The sequence below is a fragment of the Trifolium pratense genome, linkage group LG3 (assembly GCF_020283565.1).
Source record: "Trifolium pratense cultivar HEN17-A07 linkage group LG3, ARS_RC_1.1, whole genome shotgun sequence".
Taxonomy (NCBI): domain Eukaryota; kingdom Viridiplantae; phylum Streptophyta; class Magnoliopsida; order Fabales; family Fabaceae; genus Trifolium; species Trifolium pratense.
In genome coordinates this window covers 50887492-50900911 of record NC_060061.1, presented here as the reverse complement: position 1 = coordinate 50900911, position 13420 = coordinate 50887492, and the positions used below count along the sequence as shown (strand labels likewise).

Here is a 13420-nt window from a genome sequence, read left to right as displayed (position 1 = left end):
GACTAAATTAACTGTCTTAAAGAGTATTTGAAGACTAAGATGATTAATAAAAAAAAATACTTATAAATATATTTGTAATTTCAATACATTCAGGATGAATGCGACGATATATTACACTTCCACAGGTCAAAAAATAGTGATTTTTCCGTTTTCATCTCTCGATCGTGTTCTTTATTCTCAATTGTGCAGACTGCAGAGGCAGTATCCAATTTGCTGCTAATGCTGATTTTAATTTGTGAAGTGTAAACCTACTAAAGTTATTTCTAAAATCAGTTTGAACATTAATGAGAAGCAAGCACCATATTTACCTGTATATTATTGATCATAAATATCACTCATGCTGTACTATACACAAATACTTTCAGCCTGGAAAAAAAAAATTATGAACTCGTATTGCAAGTAAAATTAGGATCCAAATAATACAAACTAGCATCCTTACAATGTAATCTTACTTCTTAAGGCTATAAAGAACAAAGTAATTGTAAGACTATACCAATTAATTCCCTTAAAAAATCATAACCTAGTTGGCTCCATTAGGAGAGAAATGAACCAAAATGAGTAGACATATGTGCAGTGTTCCCAGCATCTCTTAACCTCACCAACATATACTTCCGGTATTTATTTTGTCAATCGACATTACCAATGGCGCATTAAGGGCTTGAACGAGACTAGGGACCATGACTCACCAGGCAATGGTGATTCTCATATCATCATATTTATGATTCTTGTAATTTCCAAGAGGATTCTCTACAACTCCATATATTTCTAACTTATAATATGGCTTCTGGGATCCCAAGCTTGCCACTGAGATATAATTGTGTAGGAATATCGCATTTGTGGATATTGGAAACTGTTTCCGGCTTTGACATTGTTAATGATTCTGTCAATGCTAGCAAAGGCTCCAATAATAGAGTTTGATTCTCACTTTCTCTTTCATTCTCCTTTCTTATTTCTTCTACCAAGGCTTTGCCTGTGTCAATACCTGTTAAGTATTCAAGGAGGGAAATTAATTCATATCCATAGGTGAGGTCTTGGGGGTTATTGATAAGTTACTACCTATGCTTTGATGATAAATAATTTAACTTGTTCAACAAATTTACTGAATTTGTTAATTATTAGAGTATTAACAATTACTGCAAATTCATATTGAAATATAATATTCTAGGAACAGTATGCACACATATTTATTTAACGGTGTTAAGAAGTCCCACATCGGTTGCGATATGGCCTGACTAAGTGTTTATATACTAGAGGCAATTCTCACCTTACAAGCCGGTTTTGTAAGGATGAGTTAGGCCCAAAACTCAATTCTAAGATGGTATCAGAGCCTATCCACGATTCGCTGGGCCACTTCGTCGGGCCGCCTGCAATCAGGTTTCTGATCGGGCCCTTCACCATTCATATCCGCGCCTCAAGCCCATAGCGCTTGGCGCGAGCGGGGGTGTTAAGAAGTCCCACATCGGTTGCGATATGGCCTGACTAAGTGTTTATAAACTAGAGGCAATCCTCACCTTACAAGCCGGTTTTGTAAGGATGAGTTAGGCCCAAAACTCAATTCTAAGATGGTATCATGTTAGAAATAATATAAAACCATTGATGTGGCCTTTCCTAACAGCTTAAGCTTTTGGGATAATCGGTTATTTGATATGGTATCAGAGCCTCTATGACTAAGTGGTCTAGAGTTCGATCCCCGCTCCCCTCACTTTCTAATTAAAAAGTGGAATTTAAAAAAAAAGCATATGGTAGGTGGGCCTATGCATTATCCACGCTTCAAAGCCCAAGTGGGCTCTTGCGTGAGGGGGCGTGTTAGAAATAATATAAAACCATTGATTATCTGGATCATCCAACACAACCTAATCAGTCATTCTCATGACACAAACCAAGCATAGCAGTGTACATCTTTTCTCAACAAAGTGAATTCTAATTTCAATGAAGATCTTCATTAGTGAAAACTTATGTTTCTACTTAAATTGACTTTGCAACCTTGTACCATAGCTCAGTGGGTTAACTAATTATCAGAGTCTAAAATCTTCAATGCTTTAGGTCTTCTGTACCACAATATTGCAAACCATAGAGTCCTCAACAGAACCCCATTTGCAAAGTGAGGAATAAGTATACGTCCCAAAGAAGGGTAATATGGACCTGGCAATTTGATCAATGTGAAGAAAATTGTAACGGCAATTAAATGCCATGGAACTTCTGCATCCCTTAGCCGTGGAGATAACTTCAATGCAGTCTCTTTAAGGATCCCAGCAACAGCAGCTCCCAAGAGAACAGGGATAGGAACAAGAAGTAGCTTTCTTTGATGCGCGCAGTACGATAACTCACTGATGGAGGTAACTGTGAATACAGGTACATATAGGTATTTGATAACAGCCAAAGTAAGATCAAGAACAAGTTGAATGAAGTTGCCCAGTGTTGTGTTCCACGGGAAATTCTTCACCGGCTCGGGAGAACGGTCCCAAAGCTTGCGGGCTTTATCTATTAGCTGGTCAAGTTGCAATTTTCTATCATCGTCTGATTGATGTGCTGACATATTCATAGCACATGAGATCTTGGGCCATGTCTTCTGAGATGCAGAAAATGGCTTAACACCTAAGCAACAACTGCGCTTCTCGACAAAACATGATGTACCCTTGAATCTGAGTAAAGGAGGTTGAAAAGAAGCGGAAGTGGAAGATAAAGGATAAGGGAGAGACATTGTCGAAGATAAAATTTTGAAAGCAAATTGAGATACCCTTTTGAAAGGAGATTGTAATTCAACAAGAAACAACAAATGGGTTGGTGGGGGTTTAGGAATTAGAAGGGAACGAACACTGTGTCTGTAATGTTCTTCACTCACCAGCCATGGGGTTGGGGGGAATCAATCAATTGTGTAAACCGATAGATAGATTTAAGACGGCGTTTGTTTGATTCTTTTTGTTAAAAAATATGTTTGTAACGAGATAGTTGGTTTAGTGGTGATTGACGCTGAACTTGGTGGTGAGGATCGCGATTTGATTCCCCGGAACTGCGATTGGGAGGGGGCTGAAACCACTTGATGCCGGAACCGATCCCCAAACCACTTCGTCGGGCCGCCTGCAATCAGGTTTCTGATCGGGCCCTCCACCATTCATATCCGCGCCTCAAGCTCATAGCGCTTGGCGCGAGCGGGGGTGTTAAGAAGTCCCACATCGGTTGCGATATGGCCTGACTAAGTGTTTATATACTAGAGGCAATCCTCACCTTACAAGCCGGTTTTGTAAGGATGAGTTAGGCCCAAAACTCAATTCTAAGATGGTATCAGAGCCTATCCACGATTCGCTGGGCCACTTCGTCGGGCCGCCTGCAATCAGGTTTCTGATCGGGCCCTCCACCATTCATATCCGCGCCTCAAGCCCATAGCGCTTGGCGCGAGCGGGGGTGTTAAGAAGTCCCACATCGGTTGCGATATGGCCTGACTAAGTGTTTATATACTAGAGGCAATTCTCACCTTACAAGCCGGTTTTGTAAGGATGAGTTAGGCCCAAAACTCAATTCTAAGAAACGGCAAACTTGAAATTAAAAAATTCTTTGAATACATAAAATGTTAATTTAGATGATTTTTCTTCAAATGTTGAAAGATCACTTAATATGAAATTGGGTATCAACCATTAGGAATACAAACTTGAGATAACACCTCGTCCTCACCTGCAAGATATCCGCCATGTACATAGCCATTAAATCTTTCACTGGTGTGCTCTCCGGTGAAGAAAATGCGGCCGACGGGAGCCTGAAACATATAAAACTACATTTTATTTTCAATTTATACATTTTATTTTTAAAAGTTCAATTTTATTTATAATAGCAAATTCACATTAGCGTAAAACTACTAAAGAAGGGGGACAAATTAAAAGGCCTAACCAAAAAACTATAAGACCAGCATAAGATTTTAAGGTCACAAAGGCAAAACACCATCTATTATATTTGAAATTCCAATTATTAAATTTACACGTAAGCTTCTATAGTTTGAAATATTGAGTGTTGGATTCTGTTCTGTTTGCCTCTTCATCAATGAGCAGTGGCACCATAAAATAAAATAATTGTAACATCAAATTATTTGATTCATAATTGAATGGGAATTTAATAACAGTATATGATGATAAAGTAAAGGACATTTAGGTACAGAAGATTGTACTGTACTCTGACCACACAACATTTTTTTATTTTGGGGAAGATTATTTCGGACTGAAACCAAATAATATTAAATTCAGGGTCTAAATAAATGAATTATAAAAGCAAGCTGTAAGCTCCAGGTCATATCCTTTTTGTCTTTGCATGCAGTGATATAAAAGACAAGTATAGCTAAGCATCAATTAATATATTTGAGAACAGAACATATTCAAAACAGAATTGTCAAACAATGATAAAAAAATATGAAAATTCAGTGTGATAAGCAGACCTTAATATTATGAAAAACTTTCCGATTGGAGATAATAGGGTAGTTGCTGTAGCTGCCGCGCTGAAACCTGTTATTCCACCAGCAGGGAACAAGTATATCAATAGCGTCGGGGATGTTGGGTCCAAACATATCCCTGAGTACCGTCATAGCTTCTCTCGAGGTGTCATCGTCAGATTGAGCTTCCACACGTTTTGATTCTCCATTTGTCAAAGTCACGACTAAGATATTGGAGCCAGGATAGGCGTTATCCATGTGCTGGTAACAAACAAATCAGCAGATAAGTGATTTGGATGAGTAAGCAAAGAGATCCTAGACAATACAATCACCAATGCTATTATTTGATTCTGAATTCAATTATTTTCATATACACCACATTAAGTTTAGATCCAAAGTCAATGCATCATTGCATACGGTTTGAGTATTGACAAGAACGAAAATGGATATCTTGCACCAAATTTCTACAAAGTTGTATATTTCGATTTTCTCCAATTTATAATAATACTACTCTATAGTTTGAAATATGTTAGGTTAGATAATCTTCCATACGAATAAGAAAACAATCAAGGAGCAGCTCACATTACGAACTTGCACAGATGACTCCAAGGGAATATCAACATTACAACATAGCAGAAAGACAATGAATCATTTAATATTTGTTAACAGTAGTAAGGGGAAAAACTATTATATCTTTGTTATCCTTCCTAGGAAATAATTAATATTATCAATATAAGACAAATGGTAATAGGTGTAGCTGATCAGGATTTATAATCATGTGTGTAAAAAGGTCAAAATTACAACTCCAAAATATAAATAAAATATAGGCCAGCTTGCATAAATCAGGGAAATGAGAATACAACTAAAGCTATTCCTCCAATATAAAAAAATTGTTTATCAATTTTAGTCTTCAGCTATATAGAGTTGTAACAAGAACAAAATATACAAATGTTACAGATAGCTACTAATTGTTAAAAACTCGTCATGAAGTTCAACTGATAATGAATTCAGATTTTGAAAAATGTATTAAGAGTGATGAAATTCAAATAATAATGAGTGCACTAGGAGCACAAAAGAAACTTCCATTTCACATAATGGGATACACGGATACAGAGAATTTTGTTAAGCCTATATGACAAGTATCTAATGTTTGACCAAAGTGTTAAGCCCCAAAAAAAAAAATACAAACAAAAGCCACAATTGCGAATTAATTATTATAGCTTGATAACATATTTTAAGCTACTTCATTAAAAAATCAAGCAAGATATACCGCAAGCTCTATTGCCAGCAGAAGATTGAGAGGAAGCATGTGACTCACATGCACAGCACATAAACAATGAAAACGAAGTAGTATTTAAATCCTTAGCATCAAGACAATCATTTTTATTATTATTTACATTAGTATGTAAGACAATCATTGCTTTTAGTTTGTACTCTTTAAATTATCCAAAATCAAGATGCAATTGTTCAACTTCATCTGTAAGGTTAGGTGAGAGGCATGTACCTTGATGAGAAATAAAATTGACAGCATAGCATTTTTTCCATTATTTTGTTTTGGGAAAATTTTAGGGTATGTTCGGATGGAGGATTAGGTAGGCGGCAAGTACCTTGAAGAATTTATAAAATGTTTCTAAAAGTAGATTAAATGTGATTGAGATGTTATATAGTCATTTATCATGTTAATAATGTAGACTTAATCCTCCAAAAGTCTCCATCCAAACACACCTTTAGAGATTTTAATTGCGTTTCTAACTCTTATTTGCCATAGAACTTGACCTAAAGTTAAATTTTGTACATTTATTTTAATAGGCAACCTAAAGTTACGTTGGTTCTCTGCTCACCCTAATGAGAAATGGAAATTGCTTCTAGCTAGTAAAGAAAAGAAACAGAACAAAAAGATAAAACATCCTAAAAAATGAACTGACAACCATTAAGGAAGGTTTCAACAAACCTGCCAAAATGTGTAATAGCCTCTCCGCTCGTGAGCATAGATGAAGAATTCCTTTTCGGATCCACTTGGCCAAAACCTATACGGAAACTTCAGAAAGATTTTGGTGTACACCATTACATCACATTTCTCGATGGCTTCCAATTTCCACCTCTGTTTCATTATTTTATTCATCATGGAAATATTGAATCAGACAAGTATATATTGCTCAACAAGACAAAATGTATTAACTAATACTGTAATAACATCATTGAAGGGATGATTAGAAGACTAAAACACAATGAGTTCAAGGAAAAGACAAATAACGTCAATGATGTATCATATCCTATAATTGTTTAATCTGATGACCTCATGTTACTGGTAATTTCATACATTTGATTAAATACATTACGTGTTCATATGAATAACTTGTGTAACTTAAAATTGACAATTATTCAAGTCCTCTAGACCTTTACTAATCAAAGTGACAAAGTGAGCATGTGATTATGTAAACCATGACTTAGCCTAGATGAATAGCATGCAACAACTTGCTCTCCTACAATTTCCCCCCTTTCATACACAGGATACAGAATTAATTAAGTGGTTTACTTTAGGCCATATTACTATTTGCTCAAGTTTTAACTCTAGTGGCAGAGCATTAGTCCTTATCCAGAGTATGGATTAGTAATCCACAAATTGAAATATTACCTGATATTCAAGATTAGCTACATTACAAATGAAACATCACTGTTTTACATTGCTGCATTTGTTCACTCTAATTAGCTACAGTTCCAATTCTTTTTTTATAGTACTACTATTAAATTAGAATGCAATCATGTCAACAATTGTAAGGTACTAGTATATGCATCATTCTAAAGAACATAATGCAGCTGTGTAAATTGACCAATTACATATGCAAGTTGAAGTCCTCCTGTCCATGTGTCAACCTATCCAATAGGGGGTAATAGACCATCAGCAATGAGACTGTGGATCACTGATACCGTGGATCATGCCATCCCTGGTTTAGGCATATGAAGACACCTCGAAAATCTACCTACTGGTGTCATCAACCAGAGAGCTAAATTTAATTCAAAACCTAGCTATCCCTACATTTCTTTACATTCCCAACCAATAATATTTAAGACTATGGGGCCACCTGTAAACAGAAGGAAAACTCCTGCTATAGGGACCCGTATAGACAGAAAGAATCACACATAAAGATTCCATTTTCACCATGTTGGGGGCAAGTTCTCAAATTAAATGACCTTAAAAATATCAGCATATGAGAAGCACGAGGTGTCCACATATCCGGGACCAATAAATGAATCCCACATCATACAATATTCTACTACACCTACTAGCTTGCTTGATTACACGGGACTCATTAGAGTAAATAAAGGATTAGTATTAGTATTGAGAAAACGTACGGGTAAGGGTGGATTGAAGGCAAGTAGGTCGCTTTGGAGAACACCAATGCTAACAGACAGAATCACATAATTGGCTTTGTAAACACAGCCATCCTCCGTGATCACCGTAACACCATTTCGTGAATGATGCAATTCCCGGACGACCTGTAAAATTTCCATGCAAAATGTTAGTACTACTAGTTCTGCTCAAAACTCTGCACATTAGTACTACTCCAAAATCTATGGTGAAGAAAGTTACTGCCTAGTAAAATGAAGTCTATGACAGGACAAAAACAATTGCAGTCAAAGAGAGAAGTAAAAGTAAAACAAAGTCCCAAACAATGAGTACATGAGAATCTGAGCAGTCAAACCTTGAAATCAACCAATGAATTCAAGGAAAGATTTATTACATAGGAACCTGGGTTGGTGGACTTCAAGTACGACCCTGTTGCTGATTTATTGGAGTTTTGTGAATAAAAACGTTCTAAAGTTATTGTTTGAAGATTCCAAATAAAAAAATAATTTATTAAAATTAATAATCAATGTAAAAATAAAATTTGATTGCACTCAAATTATCATTTGTGTATAAAAATTAAATCCTTATACAATCTCCTTTTAAATACTATTTTTTTGGTCTAAATATAAGAAAATGTTAAGTCTATAAAAGTTGATTTATTTAATTCAAAATTTTGACAAAATGCATGTATTTTTATTATCCCATTTGGGTAGTAATCAATGCAAAAATAGTATTTAGGTACCAAAAAATCAATGCACAAATAAAACATGCTCTAAAGTTAGATTCAATATTCATTGGTTCCTAATCTTGGAGCAACTACTATACTATATATGGCCCAATATTGGACAAGACTCATTTCCTCCCTAGTATTATTTGAGATGAAATGACAGTAGACACATCAAAATAGGTCATTGGACTTGGGTCAATTCAAATAGTCTACTGGTAACTGAAATTGGAACTTTGGGACCTACTATAATTTATGAGATGTAATAACAGGAAAAAGGATTGAAATACAATATATTATTTGTGGGTCAAATTTCGCCAGTAAGTGGTGGTGGAGGTCCTCTAAAATGTTCAAGCATATCAATGTGGAGTACTAGCACTGTAACCGTTGAAAATATCCAGCAGATGGTCAAACACGTATAGAAATATAAAACGTGAATGTGTGTATATATATATATGCATCAGCAGTACGTATAGAAAGAAATATAAGAAAATTGTTATAGGAATTAGGACAGACTTTTTGAATGGATTTTTTTATTTTCATAATTTCACATGCTTGCAGGTTTTTGGTTGAAAGTGATCATTATTTTATTGTATACAACAATAACAACTTTATAGTAAGTCAAAACTAATTAAATTAATCACAAGCGAAATGCCACTTATTTAAATTTTATAATTTATTTATTTAACTAGATAGTGTATTATGTCCTTATAAAAATTTCTTAATGGCCAAAAATATTTTAACTGAAAATATAATACAAAATTTTATCTGGGCAATATATAAAAAAATAGTTCGACATCCCTTTCTAGGAAAAAATCAAATTTCAATTCTTAAATTGCTTATGCTCGTGTAAGTTTTCTTGACTCAAAATATGTAATTTTTCCCACATACATGGGCAGCTGATCATAACTTGAAATTATATTTTACACATTTGACCCTTTCACCAAATAAGTTTGCCTATAATTTAATTGAAGAAATGTGGTTTGGTCAAATATTTTTTAATGCTGACTTTTTTAACATCTAAATTTTTAAATTCATTTTACATTTTTTCCCCCTTTGTGAGGTATGAGAAAACTTTTTCTGCTATTTTTTATATGCCTGAAAGTTATCGTCGTTGTTTTTAATCAATAGTTTCTGAGTATTTCTCTATAGGCCTGTAAGTTATTGTCATCATATCTATAAAGACTTCACATTTGTAGCACATGATTTGGAAGGAGTAATAAAATAAGCAGCTTCAGTATTTACATATTTTATTGTATGATTTAAAAGTCTTCTCTACTTAAACCTTAAAATAAAAGTAGTAAAAAACTTCACGAAAACGTATAGGGGGTTGACAAAAATATCTCAATTCTTTATATACATACAAAAAAACAATACTAAAACAATTTTGAAAGGTCATTATCTGCAGAAGTCCTAACACGGGACAATTGAGCTGAAGTAACAGACAACGAAACAAATATAACAAAATAGCAAAAGGGAAAAAACAGATGGCAGCAAATACAAACAAAGACAGATTTTTTTTCACCGAGCTAAATGGTGAAGCAAAAAGACAACCCAACAGGGTACTCCAACAGAGTACTGACACATAATACGGTAGGGGCCAACAAAAAATCGTTTTTTAATAAATAAAAAAGCTCAATCTGAAGTACTCCCTCCGGTCCTTTTTATAAGGAACAATTTGGAAAAAAAAATTGGTCCTTTTTATAAGAAACAATCATTAAATTTATTCTTACAATTCCATTTTTACCCTTATTAAATTGTATTCATTCCAAAGTTATGCATTAATTAGAGTGATATATTCCCTAAGGATAAATTAATACACCAAGGTTAGTTTTGGAATAGATTGTAAAATTTTATAATTTTTATTAAGAAAGATAAGGTTTCTTGGTATGTGTGTTTTTTCCAAATTGTTCCTTATAATAAGGACCGGAGGGAGTATTTATTACGAAGAAATGTACCTTGTTGAGTTTGAGACGATCATCCAAGATTCTACCCTCTGATGTGAAGAGAAAATCTTCAGCCATTTTGTATAGCAAGTAATCGTACCCTCTTTCATCCGCAACTAGAAATTCTCTCTCTCCAAAATCTACATATGTAGATATTGGTTCCACTTCTGCATACATATTTTCCCAGTTAATTAATCTCCAATTTTAGAACAGAGACAAAAAATGTTCACATATTTAACAAGTAAGCAAATCATACACAGAATCACAAGCTGAGCTGAGCTGGAGGTATTGACTAATCTATTACAAACCCATAAACAAAAAATTTTAACTTTTCATTTTTGAGTAAAAATCCAAATTATTACTAAAATGATGGGCCTAAACTAGTCAATCAAATTCATCATCTCTTTGTTTGTATTTCTAAGACAAATTATAGGACTAGAATGATCATAAGTTACCCATACCAAAGATGAATTTCAAACTAAGTGAATAATGCCACATACATTTTATAATAGATCCAAGTAGAGAGACAACCGTGATCAATATTTTGCAAAAAAAATGTTTTTTAAGACTTGTATCCGGTTTAAAATGACTAATCCAAGGGACACCAATTTATTGTCAACTAACAAGGCTCAATTGAAACTTTTTCTATGTACCGTAAGTGAGATTAAGAGGATTCAAACGTGAGACTCTACGAGGATCACACTCCGAGTCTCAAGCCTTCACAACCACGCATCTCATGTGGTTTACTAATATTTTATAATTTAAATGGTCATTATTTTTTGACAGAAAAAAAATCCTTTTGAAAAAAATGATGAGATTAGATTGAATTACCAACTTTTATATTAACTTATGATTTTCATAAACTACAAATAAACAGTGATAATTAAACAATACTCTACCTACCTGCCATTTCAAAATCATGCAGAATGAAATCAATGGCGAGTTCTACTGGCGTCTTAGGCGTCCTAAAATAGTAACAGAAAAATTAAATCATTATCAACAAACAAAAAAAGAAAAAGAATAAAAATTCAAAAAGGAAATAATTGAAGCTATGATTACAGATTAAAGAGTCAAAACAGAACACAACACATAACAAAATCTTTTAACGGCTGAAAACGACACGAAGAAAATTCGCACTTACGAAGGCGGTTTCGTTACTTTATTTCCATCATTGATATTATTGTTGTTGTTCGCGTCATCATTACTAGCTTCATCTTCTTCCTCGTTCCTCAATTTCTGAATCGCTGAGTCAACCGCTTTTTTGTACGAGTCAGCAGCGATTCCACTCGGAATTAGCTTTCCACTGCAATGCAAACACACAAAAAAAAAAAAAAATCAGCACCTCAAAATCCCAAAATGAAACGTTGTCGTTTAAACGTACACTCAAAAGAAAAAGGAAACTAAATAAAAATTAGAGAAACTAAACACAAAACTGAGGTAAAACAGAGCAAATAGTTAAACGATGTCGTTTAAACAAAAATCAGAAGAAAAAATGAAAAAAGAATTAATGAAAATAAATACTAAACGGTTTTTTTTTCCTATCTTTTTTTTTGTGGAATTTTGTTCGTTAAAACGAAACTTTTCAGTTATTGCTGAAACTCAAAAGCTTAAAACAGAGCAACGAACGAAACGACGTCGTAGGCACTGAGATTTATAACTGTATAGAAAAGAACAAAACGACGTCGAATTATAACCGTATCTAACTATTTTTGTAAAATTGAAAGAAAATGTTTGAAAATTGAAGAAAAAATGAATGTGAATAATTTTATGAACCTTTGATCGTAGATGTTGAAGCGGGCATTGCTATAATCGGAGAAGCGAGTTCGGAGATTATGTTGAACGGCGAGTTCCCAAACAGGATTAGATTCTCGACCTCCAACACCGGCGATCCAACCGGCACCGAGTTCCACCGACACGCCACCGAAACATTCCTTACGGATCCTGCCGCCGATTCGGTCTGAAGCTTCGAGAATCACTATATCTTCTATGCCGTTCTCTGCTAATACTTTCGCCGCGGAGATACCTTGAAATCAGGAGAAAAAAAAAAGGAATAATTGAGAAACGTGTTGGTGAGAAATTAATTAAGAAAAAAGTTGTGGAGATGTGATTGTGAATGGTGATGAAGGAGTGGTTGTGGTGGTGGAAATGGAACTGACCGGAGATTCCGGCACCGATGATGATGACGGAGGAGCGAATGGAAGAATCCATGAATGAATGTGTGAGAAGAAAATAGAAGAGTGATTGTTTGTGTTTGTGATTTGTTTGACACGAGTTCTACGTTATAGCGGGAGTCGGTTTATATAGTTTTTTTAGGTGCTTTATTATTTTATTTTTGACGGTTTTTTTTCACTATCGGTTTAATCTGGTTCGAATGCTAATTTTAGCATCAAATGGTTTCAGCTCCCTCTCATCGCACTTGCGAGGATTGAACCGCAATCCTCCCTACCAAGTTCAACGTCAATCATCACTGAACCAATTAACGATTAATAAATATTTTCTATTTTTTAATCATTATGATAATTTTTTAATGGTATTATCTAGTATAAATTCATTTTATCAATCACTAATTCAGTTGATAACAACTTCTATTTTATACGCAGAAATTCGAATTCGAATCTTATATACCCTAATTTCAACTTAAGAGTGAAATTTTTTACCACTATATTATTGGACAAAACAAAAAGAAAAAAATCATCATTGTCTAATATAATAAGTGGAGCAGCCGGACTTTAAACTCCAATTTCTACGTATATAATAAAATATTTCTACCGATTGAGGAAAACACTCAATAATCTTAACATTATTAGAGTAAATCTTAAAATATAAACATGATGATTAATGGGGCTTCTTTCATGCATCCATATCTTGTGTAGTTTTGGATTTGGGTCTAAGAAGGCATGCCCAAGCCAACGCGGCATCTTTGTTTTTTGGACGGTATATATGTTGTGGCCTGGAACACTTGCTTACCCAAACTATCACGATGTCTT

The 13420-nt window shown here is 34.4% G+C and overlaps 2 protein-coding genes across 2 annotated transcripts; both read right to left on the bottom strand.

Moving 5' to 3' along the window:
- Positions 1 to 371: 371 nt before the first annotated feature.
- On the bottom strand, positions 372 to 12726 carry LOC123915814 (polyamine oxidase 1). The gene is made up of 10 exons (XM_045967062.1): positions 12590 to 12726; positions 12207 to 12456; positions 11575 to 11736; positions 11337 to 11398; positions 10446 to 10600; positions 7769 to 7912; positions 6366 to 6515; positions 4421 to 4675; positions 3670 to 3751; positions 372 to 982 (listed from the first exon to the last, which is right to left on the bottom strand). The coding sequence occupies exons 1-10, from the start codon at positions 12639 to 12641 to the stop codon at positions 771 to 773; spliced, it is 1524 nt and encodes a 507-aa protein (XP_045823018.1). The 5' UTR covers positions 12642 to 12726; the 3' UTR covers positions 372 to 770.
- LOC123915815 lies at positions 1829 to 2908 on the bottom strand. Its single transcript, XM_045967063.1, has one exon. The coding sequence runs from the start codon at positions 2699 to 2701 to the stop codon at positions 2009 to 2011; it is 693 nt and encodes a 230-aa protein (XP_045823019.1). The 5' UTR covers positions 2702 to 2908; the 3' UTR covers positions 1829 to 2008.
- Positions 12727 to 13420: the final 694 nt, after the last annotated feature.

What these genes read in the sequence shown, in the direction of transcription:
- LOC123915814 (XM_045967062.1), bottom strand. Translation starts at nt 12,641, where the DNA reads ATGGATTCTTCCATTCGCTCCTCCGTCATCATCATCGGTGCCGGAATC. An exon ending in TTCAACATCTACGATCAAAG is followed by an intron (nt 11,737 to 12,206) that starts GTTCATAAAATT and finishes TTTGCATTGCAG; the next exon opens with TGGAAAGCTAATTCCGAGTG. An exon ending in GCATGATTTTGAAATGGCAG is followed by an intron (nt 10,601 to 11,336) that starts GTAGGTAGAGTA and finishes ATATGTATGCAG; the next exon opens with AAGTGGAACCAATATCTACA.
- LOC123915815 (XM_045967063.1), bottom strand. Translation starts at nt 2,701, where the DNA reads ATGTCTCTCCCTTATCCTTTATCTTCCACTTCCGCTTCTTTTCAACCT.